Source organism: Anomaloglossus baeobatrachus, chromosome 4, assembly GCF_048569485.1.
Source record: "Anomaloglossus baeobatrachus isolate aAnoBae1 chromosome 4, aAnoBae1.hap1, whole genome shotgun sequence".
NCBI lineage: Eukaryota > Metazoa > Chordata > Amphibia > Anura > Aromobatidae > Anomaloglossus > Anomaloglossus baeobatrachus.
Window position 1 is genome coordinate 91,927,400 of NC_134356.1, and position 23,348 is coordinate 91,950,747.

Below are 23,348 nucleotides of genomic sequence, written 5' to 3' on the forward strand. Positions count from 1 at the left end.
TCTTTATGTAACCCATTTGGGATATATATACATATTTCATCTATAGGAATAATCTTCAATACTGTTTCAATACTGAAGCAATATCTCAAGACAACAGCCAGGAACTTAAAGCTTGGGCAGAAATGGGTCCTTCAAATGAATATTGACCCAAAGCATACTGCCAAGCTGGTTACAAAGTGGTTTAAGAATAACAAAGTCAATGTTTTGGAGTGGCCATCAAAGAGCCCTGATCTCAATCCTATTGAATATTTACGAGCAAAGCTGAAAAGGCAGGTTCGAGCAAGGCAACCTACAAATATGGCTCAGTTACACCAGTTCTGTCAAGAGGAATGGGCCCAAACTCCTACCAACTATTGTGAGAAGCTTGTGGAAGGAGATCCAAAACGTATGACCCAAGTCATACAGATTAAGGGCAATGGTACTAAACACTAATGAAATGTATGCAAAGGATTGACTTTGCTGAAAGTAAAAAAAAATGCATTAAAACATTTTCTCTCTCATTATTCTGGCATTTGGCAAATATAAATAATTTTGGTAATCCTAATTGACCTAAAACAGGAAAAGTTTACTATGATTTCATGTCAGATAGTTAGAAAAACATGCAGATGTGTCATTTTAAATAGTGTATATAAACTTCTGTTTCAACTGTAAATGAACTTATAGAAGATTGTATTACACAAGAACCATATAAATTATTGACCAGCTATATATTTATACTAGCTGTACTACCCGGCTTCGCCCGGGTTAATAACTGCTGTTAACAAAATAGAATGTATTAACAAAAATGTATTCTGCACACAAAAACCACAAAACAAATAGATATAAATGTAATTATAATGTCTGTCTCCCCCTCTGTATTTATCTCTCTGTCTCTCTCTCTATCTCTTTGTCTGTCTGTCTCTTTCTCCGTCTGTCTAACTGTTTCTTTCCCTGTCTGTCTCTTTCCCTGTCTGTCTCTTTCCCTGTCTGTCTCTCTCCCTGTCTGTCTGTTTCCCTGTATCTGTCTCTTTGTCTGTGTCTGTCTCTTTACCTGTCTGTGTCTGTCTCTTAAACTGTCTCTCTTTCCCTCTCTTTCCCTGTCAGTCTGTCTCTTTGTCTGTGTCTGTCTCTTTGTGTCTGTCTCTTACCCTGTCTATGTCTGCCTCTTTCCCTGTCTGTGTCTGCCTCTTTCCCTGTCTGTGTCTGTCTCTTTCCCTGGCTGCATTGTGACACACTAACATTCCATTTAAGGGCGTGGCTGCGCATTCTTCTGAAGTTCTGGCTGCACTGTGGCTCCCAGCTCCATTCGCTTTAATGGAGGCAGGTTTTTTGGTGAATAACTGTAAAGCGCGGGGTTCAAATTTCCCCTCAAAACATAGCCTATGACACTCTCAGGGTCCAGACGTGTGAGTGTGCAAAATTTTGTGGCTGTAGCTGCGACGGTGCAGATGCCAATCCCGAACATACACATACTTACACACACACATACATACACACATTCAGCTTTATATATTAGATTACCATTGATTTAATTGGGGAGGGTGGTATATCTCGTAGGTCACTTATTAGAATATTCTTAAAGAGATATATTAATTTCTTTTACTTGTTTTTGGTCTGTCCTGTTGTGATAAATAAAATATGGTTATTTTTTTGTGAACAGAATATTGTTGTCCAGTACACTTTCCTTATTACCTTACCTACTGTTTTCTTAACATTTTTACATTTCTAGTTTTTGTGTTTGGTTGTATTAGCACCGCTAGGATACTAGGAATTGTTAGGCTCACCTGATGAAGTGGATTCATGAAGCCGCAAGCCAGGATGGACACATGGACCCAGGGTGTCGGCACAGGAGGCTGGGTGGCGCATGGAGAAGCGAGGACTTGGATAACTGGCTATGCTGAACGGCAGACAAACAGGCAAGGCAGGACATGCTGGAAGAAACAACTAGGAGGGCAAATGTAGGAAAAAAGCAGATCTGAGGCAGGCATACAGATATGTTTGTTATGCGAACAAGTTCCAAAACAGTTAAGATGTTCACAGCAATCAAAGAGTTAAATGGCAGCAGATGCAGGGAATGCAAACAGACTTCCATAACAGTTCAAGATGTTTGCAGTAATGGGTTAAAGGCAGGAGATGCAGATAATATAAACATACTGTAGTTTAATAACAGTTCATGAAGCTCATTGCAATGGATGAGTTAATCAGCTGGTATTGCATAGAGCTCACAGAAGCCTGAGGAAAGGAAATCAAAGTAACTAAGGAATTACACAAGTACCCTCCACCCTCCACTTTTAAGGCTCCTTTCAGAAGAGTTTGTATTAGAAGAAAGAGGATACTTAGCTTTAAAGGGAATCTGTCAGCAGTTGTTTTCTATGCATGCTGAAGTCATCATGCTGCAAGAGTTAACACAGAAAGTTCAGGCATGCCTGTATTGTCACAGTCCAATCTTTTGTTCATTTGTTGTTTGTTTTTAGAAGCAGGACCCTTATCATTATAGAACTAGAAACTCACATTCAGAGTGGTCCTGCACACCCCATGCTGTGATTGACACCACACTGTCAATGTACAATCTCTATAGAGAGCCTGGTGTGGTGGAAGACAGCTCCCTCGGATCAGCTACATGATTTAGGGTAAAAATTCAGATTGTGTCAGAACAGCTGCAGCAAGTAATCTATGTGATTCATCATTGCATTCTCCTTGCCTATATTATGCTTCTCTCAGATGAGGTACCAAAAACCTTCTTGACAGATGCCTTTTAAATCTCTTGAGCAAGATTTACACTGGTGTATAAAACGGAGTGCAAAATAAAAAAAAGAAAATCGCATTGCAGTTGGATCAATGTTAGTCAATGAGGCAGAGCATTTCTGTGAGTTTTTCCTCTGCTAAAAGAACTACAAGGCTCAGCATACTCCATCCAGGACTGTATGCAGGAGTTTTTTGCCCCCCCCCAAAAAAATTATGTGGGCTTCGCCATATTTTTGTATGCTAGCCAGGTACAGCAGGCACCTACGGGCTGCCCCCAACCCCCAGTTGCCTATTTGTACCTGGCTGGGAACCAAAAATAAAGGGAAGCCCGTTTTTTTTAATTATTTCACAAATTTCATGAAATAATTAAAAAACAAATGATGTGGGCTTCGCCATATTTTTGTATGCTAGCCAGGTACAGCAGGCACCTACGGGCTGCTCCCAACCCCCAGCTGCCTATTTGTACCTGGCTGGGAACCAAAAATATAGGGAAGCCCATTTTTTTTTTAATTATTTCATGAATTTCATGAAATAATTAAAAAACAAATGACGTGGGATTCACCATATTTTTGTATGCTAGCCAGGTACAGCAGGCACCTACGGGCTGCCCCCAACCCCTGGCTGCCTATTTGTACCCGGCTGGGAACCAAAAATATAGGGAAGCCTGTTTTTTTTTAATTATTTCACTTATTTCATGAAATAATTAAAAAACAAATGACGTGGGCTTCGCCATATTTTTGTGTCCAGCCAGGTACAACTAGGCAGCTGGGGATTGGAATCTACAGCACAGGTTGGCCTGAGCTTTCTGGGCCCCTCTGCTGCGAATTGCAGTCCGCAGCCGCTCAGAAAATGGCGCTTTCATAGAAGCGCCATCTTCTGGCGCTGTATATAACTCTTCCAGCTGCCCTGGTGACGGGTGGCTCGCTGGGTAATAATGGGGTTGGGGCTAGCTGCATATTATCAACTGGCTCTAAGCCCGAAATTCATGGTGTCACTCCAATATTAGACATGGCCACTATGAATTTCTAGTACCGATAAAAAAAACCACAACACACAGAAAAATATTTTTATTATAAATAAAACACAACACAATTAGTGATTCCATCTTTATTGAAATAAAGAACCCCCCTCTGCAGTAATCCTGGGTCAAGGGTCCCGGGGATCCAATATCCTCTGATCGGTTTGCTGGAAGGCAAAGCGATCAGATGATGTGTCAGGTTCAAGGGCCTGAATCACATGACACAGCAGCTGATTGTATAAACGGCTTTTATACAATCAGCTGATGCATCAGTGCAAAAAAAAAGAAAAAAAACTACACACCTCAGTGCAGACTCCTGTCCGACGGCATCAGCTGATAGTTTAGCCGGCCAGGTGGTAAAAAGCCGGCCACACCGCTCGACTTATAGTGTCAGCTGATGCCGTCAGGTGACCGCGTCAGCTGATCATTGCTAGGTCTGAGAAAGAGAGAGAGAGAAAGAAGAGACAGAGAAAGAGAGAGAGGAGAGAGAGAAGAGAGAGTCAAGAGAGAGAAAGAAGAGAGAGAGAAAGAGAGAAAGAAGAGAGAGAGAAAGAGAGAAAAAAGAGAAAGAAGAGAGAGAGAAAGAGAGAAAGAATAGAGAGAGAGAAAGACAAAGAAGAGAGGGAGAGAAAGAGAGAAAGAAAGGAGAGAGAGAGAGAAAGGAAAGAGTTTGAAAGAGAGAGAGAGAAAGAGAGAGAGAGAAAGAGAGAGAGAGAGAAAGAGAAAGTGAAAGAGAGAGAGAGAGGAGAGAGCAATACAGCCTCATTCCGTGAACTGCTCCGATTTTAGAGGTGTGTCCCACGGCTCACAGCTGATGTCCGGCTCCTCCCCTCAGTGCATAATTAAATTATAATTATAAATATATTATAAATATAATTAAAATAAAAAATAAAAGAAAAAGTTTCTTTACCGGGACTAGAACTCACGACCTAAAGCTACTCAAGCGCTCTATCTACTCAGCTACTGACTCTATTTATAACGATAGGCAGTAATTTGGTAATCTTGAAGTCTGCATTGCTGAAGTCTCTGCTGACCGCGCGATTCACTTCATTGCTACGTGGAGCTGATACAGAGCACTCGTGTTCTGTAGCAGAGCTGACAGTGTCGTGTGGATTACGTCGGACTTGGAGGGGTATTTGTAGATTTTAATAAAATGACGAAACAGGGTTTTTTTTGTCTTTTATTCCAAATAAAGGATTTCTCGGTGTGTGTGTTTATTTACTTTCATTTTCAGGTTGATCATGGAAAGTGTCTTGCGGAGACGCCTGGCATAATTAACTCTATTACCTCGATTGCCAGTGCACCAGGGCAATTCGGGATGAGCTGGGTAGAGTCCCCCGTGACTGTCGCATCTAATGGATGCAGCTATTCCGGGCGGCTGCTGGGTGATATTGTTAGGCTGGAGGGCTCCCCATTATGTGGTGCTTTTTTTAATTTATTTATTTATTTATTTTACTGCACGATACAATTAAAAATAAAGAAAAAAATTAAATTCTTTACCGGGACGGCCGAGACTAGAACTCGCGACATAATGCTTCATAGGCGAGCTCTCTATCCACTGAGTTATTGCCTCTACTGATAAAGATAGGCAGATTTTGTAATCTTGAAGCCTGCAGTGCTGACTGAAGTCTCTGCTGACAGCACGATTCACTTCATTGCTACGTGGAAACCAAGGAATGCTGGAACAGCTGTGGCAGTGGAGACAGCAGCGTCTCCACTGCCACCGCTGTTCCAGCATTCCATGGTCTTTCTAAGCAGGCGTCTTCTCATCTCCCCCCTCGCTTCTGTCTGCGTTCACCATACCACCACCATCCTGATACCGTGTACTGCCGAATGTGATGCCCTGCATGTAACCTCTACCCTGACGGCTGTCCTTGTGACCCGTATTCCTTAGCATCTCTGTTATGAGCAACTACCTTGAGAAAGGTCTAAAAGCCGAAACGTTGGTTGTTGCTATGTGTCAGGGTTCACATTTTGCGGTTTGTCGATTGTAAATAAAAACACTTGCATCCAAATACTTCTCTCCCTCCTTATTGAGTGCTCGGGTTTTTCTACTTTTTGACTATTACATTACCCGTAAGCACCTACATTTGTAGCAGTTGCAGCCAGACTTTTCCTTTGTTATTTAGACACTGTCACAAAGGCTGAGGGCGCGTCAGACTGCAACCAATCATGTCAGGAATGCCAGTGTATGGGGCAAGCAGTGAATATGGATTAATGATAATGAGTGGCCCCGGAAGTGGAATGAGCAGCCTGGAAACAGTTACAGCTGTGGTGGAGACTCGGTAAGTATGAAGCGCTTACTCCAATTCCCCTATCCCTTCTACCACCATTTTTACATGCTGAATTCTGATCACCATAGACTTATATGGGAACCGGCATCCGTCTAGATATTCGGGATAAATTCTAGGCCGGAACCGGATTTTCTTTTAATTAGATTAGATTAGATCCGCCAGTCCCAGTTATCTGTGAGTCCGCCCATCACTAGTTCACGTATGTCTATTTATACAGAAAAATAAACAAGTTATGGCTCTGGGAAGCAAGGGAGAAAAAAACAAAACTGCAAAAATGAAAATTGGCAGTGTCACTAAGAGATTAATTCCTGTGAAGCATCTAAAGGGTTAACAAAAGTTCTAAAAGTAGTTTTGAACACCATGAGAAGTTATTAAAATGGGGTGACTTTTGGGTGTTGTTTTCTTTACATACAGGTAGGTCATTTAAAGTAATTTCAAATGTGAAGTGAATAATATACAGTACAGACCAAAAGTTTGGACACACCTTCTCATTCTAGGAGTTTTCTTTATTTTCATGACTGTGAAAATTGTAGATTCACATTGAAGGCATCAAAACTATGAATTAAAACATGTGGAATGAAATACTTAAAAAAGTGTGAAACAACTGAAAATATGTCTTATATTCTAGGTTCTTCAAAGTAGCCACCTTTTGCTTTCATTACTACTTTGCACACTCTTGGCATTCTCTTGATGAGCTTCAAGAGGTAGTCACCGGAAATGGTGTGCCAACAGTCTTGAAGAAGTTCCCAGAGATGCTTAGCACTTGTTGGCCCTTTTGCCTTCACTCTTCGGTCCAGCTCACCCCAAACCATCTCGATTGGGTTCAGGTCTGGTGACTGTGGAGACCAGGTCATCTGGCGTAGCACCCCATCACTCTCCTTCTTAGTCAAATAGCCCTTACACAGCCTGGAGGTGTGTTTGGGGTCATTGTCCTGTTGAAAAATAAATGATGGTCCAACTAAATGCAAACCGGATGGAATAGGATGCCGCTGCAAGATGCTGTGGTAGGCATGCTGGTTCAGTATGCCTTCAGTTTTGAATAAATCCTCAACAGTGTCACCAGCAAAGCACTGTAACACTTTCACACCTCCTCCTCCAGGCTTCACAGTGGGAACCAGGCATGTAGAGTCCATCCGTTCACCTTTTCTACAAAGACACGGTGGTTGGATCCAAAGATCTCAAATTTGGACTCATCAGACCAAAGCACAGATTTCCACTGGTCTAATGTCCATTCCTTGTGTTCTTTAGCCCAAACAAGTCTCTTCTGCTTGTTGCCTGTCCTTAGCAGTGGTTTCCTACCAGCTATTTTACCATGAAGGCCTGCTGCACAAAGTCTCCTCTTAATAGTTGTTCTAGAGATGAGAAAGTGTGTCCAAACTTTTGGTTTGTACTGTAAATAAGATAGGTTTTGAATATTTTGTTGGGAAAATGAAAAGTTATTGTTAAACTTTTAACTCTTCTAGATTTCTAAAAAACAAAGTTTGTTTTTTAAATGATGCTGATATAAAGTTCACATGTTACAAATGCTACTTATTAATTATTTTTGGTGGTATGACTGTTTTAATGGCATAAAAATTTAAAGTAAGAAAAATTTAAAATTTTTATAAAATTTCTAATTCTTTCATAAACAAACGCAAGTCATATCAACCTTAGTTTACAACTATCATGAAGTACAATATGTTAAGAAAAAACAATTTCAGAATCACTAGGATCTGTTGAAGCGTTCCAGAGTTATTTCTAAATAGAGTAAAGGGCCATTTACACGCTGCGACATTGCTAACGATATATCGTCGTCATTGTACTTTCAGCCTTAATTGTACATAGTTACTACAATAGATTTGACATTACTGCTACACCAGATCTCTGTAAAAAATGATTAATTTTAATAGAGAACAAGCATCTATATATAGAGATATCACTCTTTCCATAGGTGAACATTTGCAGACAATTTACTTTTAAACTATGCTTGAAGAGCAGACTGGAATCTTGTAATTTGTCAGCATGTTTTCAGGTAGCTATTAAAAAGTAAGGAAGGTACTAAAGACGATAGAAGCCATCAGCAATAGAAGCCATCATTTCAGTAGTACAACACAGTGACCGTTGCAGCCACTGGTGGCTACACGTATATTTGAAAATTTTGGTAGCACTTCAGAAAATGACTGGAACACAATCCAGTGTACAAGTTTTATGCCCTGTTTTGTACATAAAAGGTGTGTTACGGGGGGCTGTCTGATAATAAATCCCAAAGGAATATCAGACAGTCAGGGTCCATCGTGCAAAGACTCTGCTGCAGACTATGGCAGAGGATAAGGGGTATATAAGTGTGCCACTGTAAATAGTAATAGCACAAGTGCAGAGTGCAATACCTCTGTTAAACTCACAGAGGAATATAATTAGGAAATAAAGCAATTCCTCCCTTACTTGGAGGGTGTGTGGTATGGTCTCTGTTAATGGTCACAGAGACAAAAGCAGTGAGTGTGAAATGGCACCTACCTAGGTCCGTTCCTCTAGCGGTGCCAGGAGACGGACAGCAGCGTAAGCCGCACAAAGCTCCTACCTGCGTTCGCTCCACTAGTGTGCGAGGACACGAACCACTAGATATGGCACCTGCCTGGGTCCGCTCCACTAGTGGTGCAAAAGAGATGGACAGCAGCATAAGCTGCACAAAGCTCCTACCTATGTTCGCTCCCCTAGTGTGCGAGGATACGAACAACTGCCAGACGCAGTATAAGGAACGTTACCCTAGCAGCAACGTCCACCTACGAGTAGAATCACAAGGCCCAGCCGGACCATGTGCCTCAGGAACCTGCCTATGTCCGCTCCACTAAGATGTAAGGATACGGACTGCAGCTAAAGCTGTAAGGTATAAGAACGCTACCCTGCCGGTAGCGCTCACCTAGCGTAGACAGAGAGATGCCTAGAGGGACGTGCACAGAGCGTCTACTCTCATGCATGAACCAAGAGGACTGAGCGCCGGGCGGCGTGCGTCAGGGTCTTATATAGACTTTGTGCCTCATCCAAGATGGAGGACACCAGAGCCAATCCGCTGCCAGGACGACAGGAATGACGTCACGCTGGCCTATCACCGAGCAAAGCGTCACAAGCACATGACCAGCGACCAATCGGCATAGAAGGTGTCAGAGACATGTGACCACGTGTCACAAGCACATGACCAGTGGCCAATCAGCTTAGACGGTGTTAGAGACATGTGACCTCGTGTCAGCGATGATGTCACCCGCACATGTGCAATGGCTCCAAGATAGGACTTAGTCTCCAGCGCTTGCACATGTGCAATAGCAAGAAATCCGAACATAGTCTCCAGTGCTCGCACATGTGCAGTAGCAAGAAATCCGAACATAGTCTCCAGTGCCACAGCAACCGTAACAAGGTGGGAGTTTGTCATGCAATTAGTGATTTCATGTGACATAAAGGTTGATTTCCTATTTTAGAGAGGGATTTAACCCCTTAATGGCCAAGCTAATTTTGACCTTAATGACCAAGCCAAAGTTTAGGAATCTGTCACTGTGTTTATGAGTTTATAACTTTGGAAAGCTTCAACGATACCAGTGATTCTGAGACTGTTTTTCCATGACACATTGTACTTCATGATAATGGTAAGTTTATTTTTTGCGTTTATTTGTGAAAATATTGAAATTTTGCAGAAATTTTGAAAAAACATACAATTTTCAAACTTTAAATTTTTAGATTCTTAAACCTGTTAGTCATTCAGCATAAAATAATTCAGAAATAACATTTCCCATATATCTACTTTATAACCGCATCATTTTTCAAATGTCATTTTATTTTGCTAGGATGTTTTAAGCAGCAATAATTCATTTTTTTCCAAGAAAATTGTAAAACCTGTTTCTTTTGGGATCTATTCAGATTTAAATATACTTTGAGGGGCCTATATATTAGAAACTCCCCAAAGATGATACCTTTCTAAAAAATTGCACCCCTCAAATACTTTGAAACTGATGTCAGTAAAATTGTAACCTTTCAATAACTACACAGGAATTAATGCAAAATGGAATTGAAAATACTATATTTTAAAATTTTTTACCACTGATATGTTGCTTTGGCCCAAATGTTTTCATTTTTACAAAGGATAGCACAACAAAATGGACCCCAAGATTTGTTACATAGTTTCTTCTGAGCGCGCTGATACCCCACATGTGGTCTGACACCTCTGTTTGGACACACGGCCGGGCTCAGAAGGGAAGGAGCAATATTTGAATTTTGGAAAGCAAATTTGTCTGAAATAGATTGCGGGTACCATGTCACATTTTCTGGGCCCCTAAGGTACCTAAACAGCAGAAACCCCCCACAAGTGTCCCTATTTTTGAAACTGGGCCACTCATTAGATCATCGTATTGAGAATGGTCATTTTGTTCACAAAATGTTGTACTAGCACCAAATTTGTCACTTTTACAAGCGGTAACACAAAAAAGTGGATTCCACCATTTTTTTACCCACTTTCTTAAGAGCGTGCTGATACCCCACATCTAGTCAAAAAGTTCTGTTTGGACAAAAGTGTGGGTTCGGGAATACAAGGAGCAAAATTTGAATTTTGGAAAACAATATTTGCAGGGCCCCTAAGGTACCTAAACAGCAGAAACCCCCAAAAGTGACCCCTCAAGGATTTTATTTAGGGGTATAGTGAGCATTTTGAACCCACAGGTAATTCACAGAATTTGATAACATTAGGTCATGATATTGAAAATTTTAATTTTTTCCACAAACATGTTGATTTAGCCCCAAATTTCTCACTTTTGAAAAAGTAACACCAAAAACAGGATGCCATAGTGTGTTACCCACTTTCTTATGAGCTTGGTTATATCCCACATGTAGTCAAAAAGTTCTATTTGGACACTGGGAGACCTACTTGGAGACCTAAAAAAGAATTTACATTCTACATTTTTAGAATTCTACCTTTTCTTTTACTTTGCAAAAATTCTCTTAGTGTTACTCTTATTCATCCTTGCCTTGACAACTGTACTAATTGTTCTCCATCTCACTAAACTCTCCCTTCTCCAAGCTATCATGAATGCAACCATTACTCTGATTCTGCCACAATTTGTCATTCTTTGCACTGTTGCCCAACCACTACAGAATCCAATATAAACTTATTTCTCTCATATACAAAAATCTCCACAATTCTGCACTGCCCAACGTCCCCTCTCTCATCTCTGTTTACCACCCTACGCGTCCTCTACATGCCTCTAATGACCTAAAACTAACATCCTCTATAATCCAAACCTCCCACTTTCGTCTCCAGGACTCTTCTCGTGCTGCACCAATTTTCTGGAAAGTACCACCCCAGCCAATCCGATTATTTCCTTGTATTTACAGTTTCAAGTGTGCCCTAAAATCCTATTTGTTTGGACTGGCCTATCACCTCAGTAATCTAACTAACTATCTTCTGTTCTCTCATCCATGCACTCAGTAGCTCTTAGTAACTGTACTTGTATAGATACTGGCTTTTGACTGATTCATGGAGCATTATTTAAATGCCCTTATTTATTATACTAATGGCTGGACCTTAAACGACAAGCACTTTATTTTTACCTTTTGCGTTTCCCCTATTTCCTCACAGATTGTAAGCTTGTGTGCAGGGCCCAAACTGCTTTTCGTATGCATTAAGCTATGAGTTACTTTGTAAAGTCTTATCTTGTTTGTAGAATTACCATCTTAAATGTAAAGTGCTGTGGAATATGTTGGTGCTATAGAAATAAAAAATAATAATATTAATAATAATAATGTTAACAACATCACTCCATGCCTTTGGAGATGTGCACTTTTTCAAAATTACAATGCTACAAAACACACATCCTTTGCATTTCTGATGAAGAACAGAGTGAATTGATTCAGTGGCCAAGTGTTTCTCTTTGTCTGAACCGAACAGAACAAAAATGGGAAATTCTGAAGAGAAAAGTTGAGCATCACTCTATCCAGCATACAGGCTCAAATAGAGCTCGATCTTGAAGAATGGAAAAAGATAGATGTTGCAATATTTCAACAACTTGTTCATTCCATGCCTAGAAGACTTGGTGACAGTGATCATACAAAAAACTGGACAAAGCAGTTTTTGATGTAAGGTGATACTCCCTTTTGATCAACCAGTTTGAGTAAAATTGAAGATTTTGTAATTAAAGTTATATGAGTAATCTTACTCATCTCATGTTATAAATTAAAAAAATTACTATAACAACACAGGTATGCAAAATTTAGGTTTATGAAAAATTGTTTCAAATCCAATGACTGATTCTTACGTTTTCTTATTCCCTGATTTGAAAGGAACTGAACAGTCTCTACTTCTTTCAATAGATCTTTCAATAACTGCTTTATCAATCTGAGATTAATTAATTAATGTGGAATGGTGGCAGGAGAACTTTAGACGGATCAACTAAACTTTCCGCAACTATAAAAAAGAAAGGAAAATTCAGCTCACCGATCCTGCTGTTCACCGCTCCCTGTTCGGACCCAGCGCATGAAAGGCTTGGCTGCCAAGTAGTCAGGAAAAATGAAAAACAAAAGACGTCCAGCGCAGTCCTCAGGTTATAAGATAAAATCCAATAATTTTTATATAATATAATTCCATTAAAATATAGCAGTGCGCAGGGTGATAAAGTTAATCTAATAACCCATCGAACTACGCGTTTCAACACATAATCTTAGTCGTGTTCCAAGACTCATGTTCCATGACTAAGACTATGTGTCGAAACGCATAGTTCTATAGGGTATTAGATTAACTTTATCACCCTGCACACCGCTATATTTTAATGCCATTATATTAAATAAAAATTATTGGATTTTATCTTATAATATTTTATATTTTTAATCAACTATATGCTCGAGTCCAGGTTGCAAAGATGTTCATGTTGGCCAACTTTTTTGGCTTCAGAGATGAGTCCTATCCTGGCTGTCCTATTCACACAAAAAGCATGAGTACTTTGTGTATCCTCCTTGCTTCTCAAAAAGCAAAGAGAGAACTTTTGGATTACCATATATTGACTATCCTTGATCGTCATTGTTAAGTTTCTTGAGAATGAAGTCTAAGGGGTACTTCACACACAGCGAGATCACTGCTGAGTCACGGTTTTTGTGACGCTGCAGTGACCTCATTAGCGATCTCGCTGTGTGTGACACTAAGCAGCGATCTTGCTCCTGCTGTGAGATCGCTGCTCATTACACACAGGCCTGGTTCATTTTTTTATTGTTGCGCTCCCGCTGATAAGCACACATCGCTGTGTGTGACAGCGAGAGAGCAACAATCCTGAATTTGCAGGGAGCAGGAGCCGGCGTTTGACAGCCTGCGGTAAGCTGTAACCAAGGTAAACATCGGGTAACCAAGGTGGTTACCCGATATTTACCTTCGTTACCAGCGTCTGCATCTCTCACGCTGCCAGTGCCGGCTCCCTGCACACATAGCCGGAGGACACATCGGGCAAATAAGCAAAGGTTTGCTTATTAACCCGATGTGTGCTGTGGCTACGAGTGCAGGGAGCCAGCACTAAGCGGTGTGCCCTGGTAACTAAGGTAAACACCGGGTAACCATACCCGATGTTTACCTTAGTTACCAGTGTCCGCAGCTTCCAGACACCGGCTCCCTGCAAGCGCAGCGTCGCTTCCACGTCACTGCTGGCTGGGGGCTGGTCACCGGTCGCTGGTGAGATCTGCCTGTTTGACAGCTTACCAGCGACCATATAGCGACGCAGCAGCAATCCTGACCAGGTCAGATCGCTGGTAGGATCACTGCTGCGTCGCTAAAGTGTGACGGTACCCTAGTTCTCATAGTTGTCCTTCAAGGGCACAGAATGCCTTACAGGCACTGTATCATATTTGCTGCCATTGTACAGTAGCACAGTTTTCAGACTTTTTTTTTCTGATCACTCAATAAAGACTCCCCACTGGCCCACATTGTACTCAATGTTAAATTTAGTCATCAGCCTAGGAACATTACTGCAATACGCTTGAGAACCTTCTTCAGAAAAGTATGGAAGGAATTGCTTTTCTCTGCTTCTGCACCATGAAATTCAGTTACCTTTAGATAGTGGGTTCTTTTCCTTTATTCTAGAGACTAAACGTTCTGCAGAATGTTTAGGAAGGTCCAAGTCTCTGAATAAATAAATTAATTTGAGCTGTGAAAAAAGCTGTGGCTCGTTAGGATCATCCACCAAAGGTCATGCATAGGGATCAAAGTATGGTGCAAGAAAAAGCCTTTGGAGTCAGTGTTTGTGAAAAAATGTGATTAAACGTTTTCGATATTTTTACACAGTTCAGCAATCAGAAGTATAAAAAAGTCACCCCTACTTTTCAAACAATTTTAGCCTTACAGACCTACGAAATCAGTCTTGTCAAAATTTTAGAAACTGTTCTTGTGTTCACTGAGATATTGAATAATATTTTACTTTTCCAAGGTGGTGTCCTCATTTATGCTGAGCACTGCATATACATACACATTTATGCTGAGCACTGCAAATACATACACACTGTGTATACACATGTTTATGTTATGAACATATTTTATGTTTTACAACTATAACCTGTGTATAGCACAAAAGAAGAAAATTAGAGTTGAAACAGAAAAAAAGTCAGAAAACATGTGGCTGAACACGCAGACTAAAATGTAAGCTGGAAGGCAGCCAAATAAATCCGAGACATGAAAAAAAAAAGGAAAAATAGATATTTCTTAATTCCCGTAAGATGGCTAATTCAAAAGCATTTATTTAAAGTTTCCACAGAAGAATGACCACATTTATTTTACAAATAAAATGGAAATTGAATTTCTATTTTAAAGAAATCTGCTCTGAAATCATTTTGACCTTCAAATATGATGTTGGCAATGTTTTTATAGAGGACAAAGAGAAAGCTGAGATATTAAACATGCATTTTTCACCAATGAACTGCTTGTGTCAGGTATCATTAAGCAGAAAAGAAATCAAAGTTCACCAATATAACTAAATTACCACAAGTAGAGGTGCGGTTGCGTCTAAACAATTTAAATATTGGCAAAGCCCTTGGGCTGCATGGCATTAATCCACGCATATAGAAGGCTTTTGAGGTCAGTAATTGACAGTACATTGTATCTCATCTTCTTAGACTCTCTTGTATTGGGGTTGGTGCCTCAGAATTGGAGCATGGCTGACATGGTACCAATAATTAAGAAATGTAAGAAGGTGGATCTATGCAACTAGTATATGGTAAATGGTACTTAACACGCTGCGATCTTGCTAGCGAGATCGCTAGCGAGCGTACCCGCCCCCGTCAGTTGTGCATCACGGGAACATCGCTGCCCGTGGTGCACAACATCACTAGGAACAGTCACACATACCTGCCTAGCGACGTCGCTGTGACCGGCAAACCCCCTCCTTTCTAAGGGGGCGGTTCGTTCGGCGTCATATAGACATCACTAAGCGGCCGCTCAATAGAAGCGGAGGGGCGGAGATGAGCGGGACGTAACAACCCGCCCACCTCCTTCCTTCCGCATTGCCGGCGGCCGCAGGTAAGGAGATGTTCCTCGTTCCTGTAGTGTCACACATAGCGATGTGTGCTGCCACAGGAACGAGGACAACCTCATTACTGCACATACAACGATATTTGCTGTTTGAACGACCTCTCCAAAACAAACAATTTTTACCACTTTTGCGATCGTTGAAGGTCGCTCGTACGTGTCACACGCTGCGATGTGGCGTAACGACGCCGGATGTGCATCACAAACACCGTGACCCCGACGATAAATCGTTAGCAATGTCGCAGCGTGTAAAGTACCCTTTAGTCTGACATCAGAGATGTGCAAGGTTTTTGAGAGCATTATAAGAGATGACCTGCAAAGATGTACTGCAGAAAATACTATAACTAACAACCAGCATGGATTTGTAAGAATGTGACCTATGGTTGTGATCCTCCCTGAAGACATCAATGATTTTAGTGCCTAATGTGTGATGTAAAATACATGGTATAGAGATTTTCAGTAGAAAATGTAATGCATAGTAATGTTGGTAAGGTATTGTACTGTATAAGGTTTAGAAATTATTGTGATAGGTATAGTAAACCATAGCATTATGTGTAGGCCACAGTACTGAAACTGGCCACAAGAGGCCCCTTGTTTCTCCTGGTTATGCTTAACATATCCCCCGGGCGATTAAGGGTTAAGCCCTATCAGACAGGGAGGAGGAGTAAAGTGGGAGGTTATATAGCGAGATGCAGTTCCTGGTTAGAGAGACGAAGAGCAGAGAAGTGAAGTGTAGTGTGTGTGGTGAAGCAAGCAGGTGGAGACCGGAGGAATGCAAGTGACCAGGCTAAAGATGTAAGGCTAGCTCTCAAGAGGTGACAAATGAAAGGACCCCTACCAGCAAGTTTGTGAAAAGTGTGGATACAGTGTTTGGCCAGTGTAAAACAGTGAACTTTAAAGAGTTTTGTATGTTTTATTGTCAGTGTATAAAAGTGGAGTAATACCTTGACAACATTGTTCCCAGCAGCGACCTGGGAGTCAGAGATGCATTCAGGCGTCTTCCCCATGCTGTTCCCATTCTATTGGAGCACTGTTTCCATCCATTTCAGTGATTTTCCTACCTCCCTAGCCCTCTTGTTAGGGTCTTCTGAACAATGCTCAAGTTTACCATTGACTTCCATTATACTCGTTACTCAAGTCGAGCCCGTCTGAGCGTCCGATCTGCTCGATTCGAGTACCGAGCAGTCAAGCACTTCATTAGAGTGCAACAAGATTATTATATGGCATGGAAGGCCACTTCTATAAGGATATTTTGATAAAGCTGGGCTTGTTCAGCTTTAAAAAAAGACGCCTCAGAGGTGATTCATTTATACTGTATGTGTAAATACATGTATAATCAATACCAAGGATTGGCAAATGATTTATTTCTTACAAAGACCTTACAAAGGAGCAATCGGCAATCATTATATTTGGAGGAACAGTGATTCCAGCAGATGAATAGTAAAGGTTCTTTCCAGTTAGAGCAGTCAGACTGTGAAATGCCCTACAGCATGTGGTAGTAATAGCAGTCAATATAACCACATTTAAAAAACTTGCTGAATGCTTTTCTCACAACAATGGCAATGTGGGTTATAAATAATAATCTAGAAAAATAAATTGTATAACTGGTAGAGAAAGGTTGAGCTTGATGGACCTGCAATTTTTTCAACCTATATAACTATGTAACTATATGTAACTATGATCTAGAAAAAACTGTGCATTTAAAGGGTTTTTCCACTATTCAAACAACCCATTCTCAAACAGCATGTTAACGTCTGGTAAAATAACAATACTTATACTCACCTCCAGTTCATGCACAGTTCTAGTGGTGTAAGCAGTCACTCTCTCTGGGCTTATGTGACCTTGTTACATCACGGAAACCTTACCCCCAACCAGTGCTGGCTTCACTCTACTGCTTTGGGATGAATAAAACAACAAGAGGAAGTCTGGTCTGTGGTTTGATGCTCACTTCCAATTGATATCTGTTTCATTCGAAGGTGGAGGCAGTGAATCTAGCGCTAATTGGGTGCAGGGTTTGCGTGACATAACAATGAGAGTGAGTGCCGACATTGTTGGAACAATGCTAGCATGAAAGGTGAGCACAAGCGTTATTAGTTTACAAGGGGGAAAAATGCTGCTTAAGAAGGGATTGTCTGAGTAGTGGGCTCAACATAAATTTCTACAGTCACTTTATGTAACTGCAGATTGATGAAGCTTTACCATGTGTGGTGTTCACAAGGTCAGGATGCCTGTATTTTCAGTTGAGTTTGCATACTTGCGGTCACATGCAGACTAGCTTCATATCCACTATAGACATGAAGAAAGGAGATGAAATCAACTGCACAGAAATTTACAGAGCGTAGAGGTCAGTGGCATCATGATGTGCGATGTGACCTCCCGCACGCCTACACAGAACCCTCCTGCGCTAAATGACACTTGTAAAAGTCTGGCACAGTATGCAACGCACAAAGATTTCACCTTGTGCAGCTTATGAACTGAACATGCGGAAAGGACTGGACATATGGCGGTAAGCAGCGAAGGGCCCAGAGAGGAAGGAATTACATTTTTTAACCTTTTGATGGCCATTGACCCCTTCTTGATGAATTTGAACGGAAGTGAATCACAATAGATTCACAATTTGGCAAAGGTGGATTATTGTAAAATTCAAGTCGAATTAAATTCCATTCAAATTTATTTGCTCATCTCTGATTGAAATGTGTACAGTTGTCAACTGTGTCAAATGCTGCTAAAAGATTTAAGAGACTTAAGAGTTTGTGCTTTTTTTTGAGGCAGTCAAAAGCAACAAGTTTAAAAGTGGAAACCACTACAGAAAACGCTTTTTAGGTGTTGCCCACATTTTCTTATAAATAAACTGAGTGCAATACGATTAAAAACCGGATTACACTTGCACTAATCTTAAATAATAAGGCAGTTTTGATTTGCAATTTTTTTCACAGATATTTTTGGTCCATAGCTCCTGATGTACCTAAACAGTGGAGGACCCAACATGTAACCCTATTTTGAAACTAGATCACTCATTAAATGTATCTCGATGTTTGGTGATTACCTTAACCCCGTCCCCCACCTTACAACCCTCCGATTTAGTCTCTGGAAAACACCTATGGTATCAGACGCAGTGAATCCTGCAGAATGAAAAGTTACAAATAAGTCCTTGATATGCCCAGTGCATTGTAATACCTGTACATTGTGCTCAGTTTGTGCTTCTGGAGACACCTACACGGTAAATTAAGTGGGCTCTCCTCACTATAACAATGCCAAACATGTGGACATTAACTGTGGTTTAGGCACATTGTGTGGCCCAGAAGGGAGGGAGGCATTTAGATTTGGGAGCACAGATTTTGCTGGATTTTATTTTTGGGGAGCGATAGCATTTTTCCAGAGCCTCTCTGCTGGCAGTAGCATGGAAGACCCCTATATTTCAATTAACAGATAATGGACCTGAGTGGGGACTTGTTTTTTTATGGATTGATTGAATGCTATTTGGTGACAATTTTCGGTACAGAATATTTTGGATTAGTTCACATTTATCCTGTACTCTACGCTGAGCACTTACACTTCCTGTGGGGTTTGGTAAATGTTCTCAATAAATTCTAATATAAATTACATTTTTATAAGACTGCATTAAGGAAACACCCTGTAACACTATTGAAAGCTTTTTTGGCATCTGTTGACAGTCCCTTGAATCTCTGCTATTTGTGTTAGGTGTAATAATGAATTTAGAATTCTTATGGGATAAGCATTTGCTTCTCTTCATGTATGAGACTATATTGTTCTTGATTAGTCAGCTATTCTAGCCTTACAAACCTTGCTTCTGCAATGTAGAAAATCTTTTCCATTCTCCAATTATACTAGTCTTAGCTGCAATTAGTTGTAGGGAGAGCTGATGGAGAAGGGATAGTGGATTAGAGGCATCCAGACTGTGAGTATTGCCTTACATTCCTTGCTACTATGTTAACCCAAAAGTCCTTTTCAGGGCTAATTAAAATCTATTCTATTCTCTAATAAAACTGCACTTAGCTGCAATTAATGTAGGGAGAACTGGTGAAGGGATAGTGCATTATAGACATGTGGACAGGGATTCTTGTCTTACAGAACTTGTTGCTCCTATGCAAAAAATATTTTCTATTTTATAATAATACTGGTATTATCTGCTTTTTGTGTAGGGCTAGCTGCTGGAGAAGGAATAGTGTATTAGAGGCATGTAGGCAGGGATTCGATTCTATTCTCTAAAAATACCTCTTTTATTTGTAATCTGTGTGGATAGAGCTGTTGGAGAAGGGATAGTTTAGTAGAGGCATCTAGGCAGGGATTATAGCTTTACAATACTTGCTGCTGCAACCTGAAACCAAAAGTCCTTATCAAGGTTGAGTGAGGGCCGCCTGATAGCCTTCCAATAATTATGAGTGAGAGCTGCCTGATGGCCCTCTAAAAAATATGATTGGGGGCCACCTTATGGCCCTCTAAAACATGACTGAGGGCTGCCCGATGGCCCTCTAAAAATCATGAGCAAGGGTCACCTAAAGGCTCTCCAAAATTTCATGAGTGAGTAATGCTTGACGGCCCTCCAAAATTTATGAGTGAGGGCCGCCTGTTGGCCTTCATAAATTTATGAGTGAGGGTCTCCTGATGGCCGACCTGAATTTAAGAGTGAGGACTGACTAATGGCCCTTTAAAAATTATAACTGAGTGCCGCCTGATGGCCCTCTAATAATAGTGAATGAGTGCCACTGGATGTCCCTCTAAAAATTTGGGGATGGGAATTGGTGCATGGGAACACATGAGAAAAAAAAGGAACATTTGATTTGGCTTTATGTTCCACTGCTGTCATCTGGTGGCCCTGGTGTTAAGGCTTTGATCACACATTGTATTTTTGCTGTGTTTTTTGCAGCTTTTTTAATGAGTTTATTTGCTAATTAAAAGCTGAGTTTTGCAGTACCAGGAAAAGCTAAGAGATTTCCAAAATCTAATGTACTCATTATTATCATATTTTTTCCTGACTGAAATAGTCAACTGCTGCATTTTTGAAGGAACACTACTTGTGAACATAGCATAAAACAGAAGAATCAAACACTCCTGGGTATATGGGTTAGACTGAGAAAATAATTCAACTTGAGGGGTTGCATTCTTTGCAGACCAAAGTGACATTTTTATTGATACTATATTCTTATCAATACACCTTTTGATTTTTTTTTTACATTTTTGTTTCTTTTATTTATTTTTTTCAAAGGCATTCATTGCGTGGATTATGGTAAGGTTTTATACCTTAGGTTGTTATGAATGTGGTAATAACAAACGTGCACTTTTTTTGCTTAGTTTACAATTGGAACCATAGGAAAGATAACATTACAGCTACAGAGGCAACCATCTGATTGCCCAGCTCGATTACCCACCCCTACTGAAAACCCTTCCAGCTTTTTGAGGGTTGGGTGGAGGACCTTATCTCTGAAAATAGAGTCCTCCAGACCACAGGGGAGTGCGTAGCCCCTCACTTTGTTACTAAAGATAATTTCATTCTCCATCGATTACTCCAGCGTGGTTCTTATAGTTGGATGCAGGACTGGACCACTGTTATCATTCTATTAGCTAGATAAGAATTAATGTTTGTGAGTATAGGCTTTATTAAAGATAGATTGATTGATTAGTCTAATGCCGGCGTCACATGGTACAATATATCATGCGATATGTCGGCGTGGTCACGGAATTCGTGATGCACATCCGGCATCGTTAGAGATGTCGTACCGTGTGACACCTCCGAACGACTATTAATGAGCAAAAATACTCACCTTAAAGTTGCTCGTTGACACGTCGTTCATTTTCAAAATGTCGGTCCTCCTTCTGTGCTCCGGTTGTTCATCGTTCCCGAGGCAGCACACATCACTCCGTGTGACACCCCGGGAACGACGAACACAGCTTATCTGCGTCCCGCCGGCAATGCGGAAGGAAGGAGGTGGGCGGGATGTTACGTTCCGCTCATCTCCGCCCCGCCGCTTCTATTGGGCGGCCGCTGTGTGACGTCGCTATGACGCCGAACGTCCCTCCCCCTTCAGAAAGAGGATGTTCGCCGCCCACAGCGACGTCGTGCGGGAGGTATGTGTAACGGCGGTTACCGACTTTGTGCGCCATGGGCAATGAATTGCCCGTGACGTACAAACGACGGGAGCGGGTGCGATCGCTCATGCGATCGCACGATATATCATCCCGTGTGATGCCGGCATAAGAGATAGAGAAGGCAGTTTTTTTTTATCTTCTGTATTTTCTCTTATATACAAGTCATTATACAGGAAAGAATGTTTCCTAACATTTTTGTCCTGCAAAATCAATTTTATCTTAGATTTTCTATGTTTTATTGTCACTCCGTAAAAGTGGCATACTATTATGACATAATTGTTCCCAGTAGTGACCTGGGAGTCAAAGATGCATCCAGGCATCTTCCCCATACTCTTATTCTATTTGAGTGCTGTTTCCATCCATCTCAGTATTTTTCCTGCCCTCCCCGGACCATTTGGGAGCGTCTTTTGGAAAAAGTCTTGCATTTCTCATAGACTTACATTATACCCGTTACTTGAGTCGAGCACCCAAGCTGGTTAATGTAGGAATATAACTTATTTGCATGAAACAGACTGTTCGAAAAGCATATATCTCCACAGACATTGAGAGTTCTGTGGAAATTGAATTATGAAATGTAGATCATGGGAAATTTCAACCATACGGATATTTGTTGGGACTCTCAACCAGAAGTCACAGGTCCAGTGAGTTCTTATTCTCTCTGACAACTGTGACTTTCAAAAAGTAGAAGAGCAAACATGGCATCTCTTACCTTGGATTTAATCTTTATAAACAGAGAGGAAATGATTGAGGATGTAAGGGTGTCTGGGACCCTAAGAGGCAGCAATCATGCTTTCATAGAGATTTGGATAGCTAGGGGAGGAAGACCTATGAAAACGCAGACTTCAAGGTTGGATTTCAGAAAGGCAGACTTTAAGAGACTCAGAAAGAGGATAGGAGGGATCCAATGGCTTGATGTCCTTAAGGACAGAAATGTCCAGGAAGGATGGGAAATTTTGAAAAATGAGATTCTCAAAGCAAAATCATTACCAATCCCTAAAAGAGGATGAAAACAGAAAATCACAAGCTAAAATGGCAGAAAGAAATGTTTATCAAATGGAAAGAGGGAGGCATATCTAAAGAAGAATATAATGCAGGCTTCAGAACCTGTAGGGCATGCTCTAGATTAGCTAAAGTTTAGAATGCATTAAGGCTTGCAAGAAAGGTCAAAAGCAATACAAAATGATTTTTGGGGTATGTCAAATCTAAAAGAAAAGTCAAAGATGCTATAGGATTTTTCCAGGATGAAAACAGAGAGATAGTGAGGGAATACTTAGCTAACATAAATGAATTCAAGTCTCCAGGTGCATATGAATTAAAACTCAGGGTACTGAAGGAGATAGCAGAGGAAATTTCTGAACTTCTCTCCATAATCTTTGAAAATTCTTGAAGAACAGGAGAAGTCCCAGAAAACTGAAGAACAGCATATATTGTCCTTTTTTTGAAAAAGGTAGACCCACGGGAACTTTAGGCCTATGAGCCTGACGGCTATACCAGGAAAGATCTTTGAACAAATTATTAAAGACCATGTATACAAATACCTGGATGAGAACGAAGTGATTAACCAAAGCTAGCTTGGGTTTTTAACTAAAGGCCCCGTTACACGCAACGACGTATCTAACGATATATCGCCGGGGTCACGGATTCTGTGACACACATCCGGCATCGTTAGCGTCGTCGTTGCGTGTGACAT

General features: G+C 40.9%; 1 protein-coding gene across 2 annotated transcripts in view; it reads right to left on the minus strand.

Moving 5' to 3' along the window:
- FGF18 (fibroblast growth factor 18) overlaps positions 1-23,348 on the minus strand; it is a 325,706-nt gene that overhangs the window by 40,857 nt on the left and 261,501 nt on the right. The window contains exon 5 of one of the 2 annotated variants that reach the window (XM_075342280.1): positions 1,777-2,372. The exons of the other annotated variant lie outside the window; for it this stretch is intronic. Within the exon in view, the coding sequence (XP_075198395.1) occupies positions 2,322-2,372 (51 nt within the window). The 3' untranslated portion in view covers positions 1,777-2,321. Of the gene's footprint in view, positions 1-1,776; positions 2,373-23,348 lie in introns of those variants that run through there. 2 annotated transcript variants of the gene reach the window in all.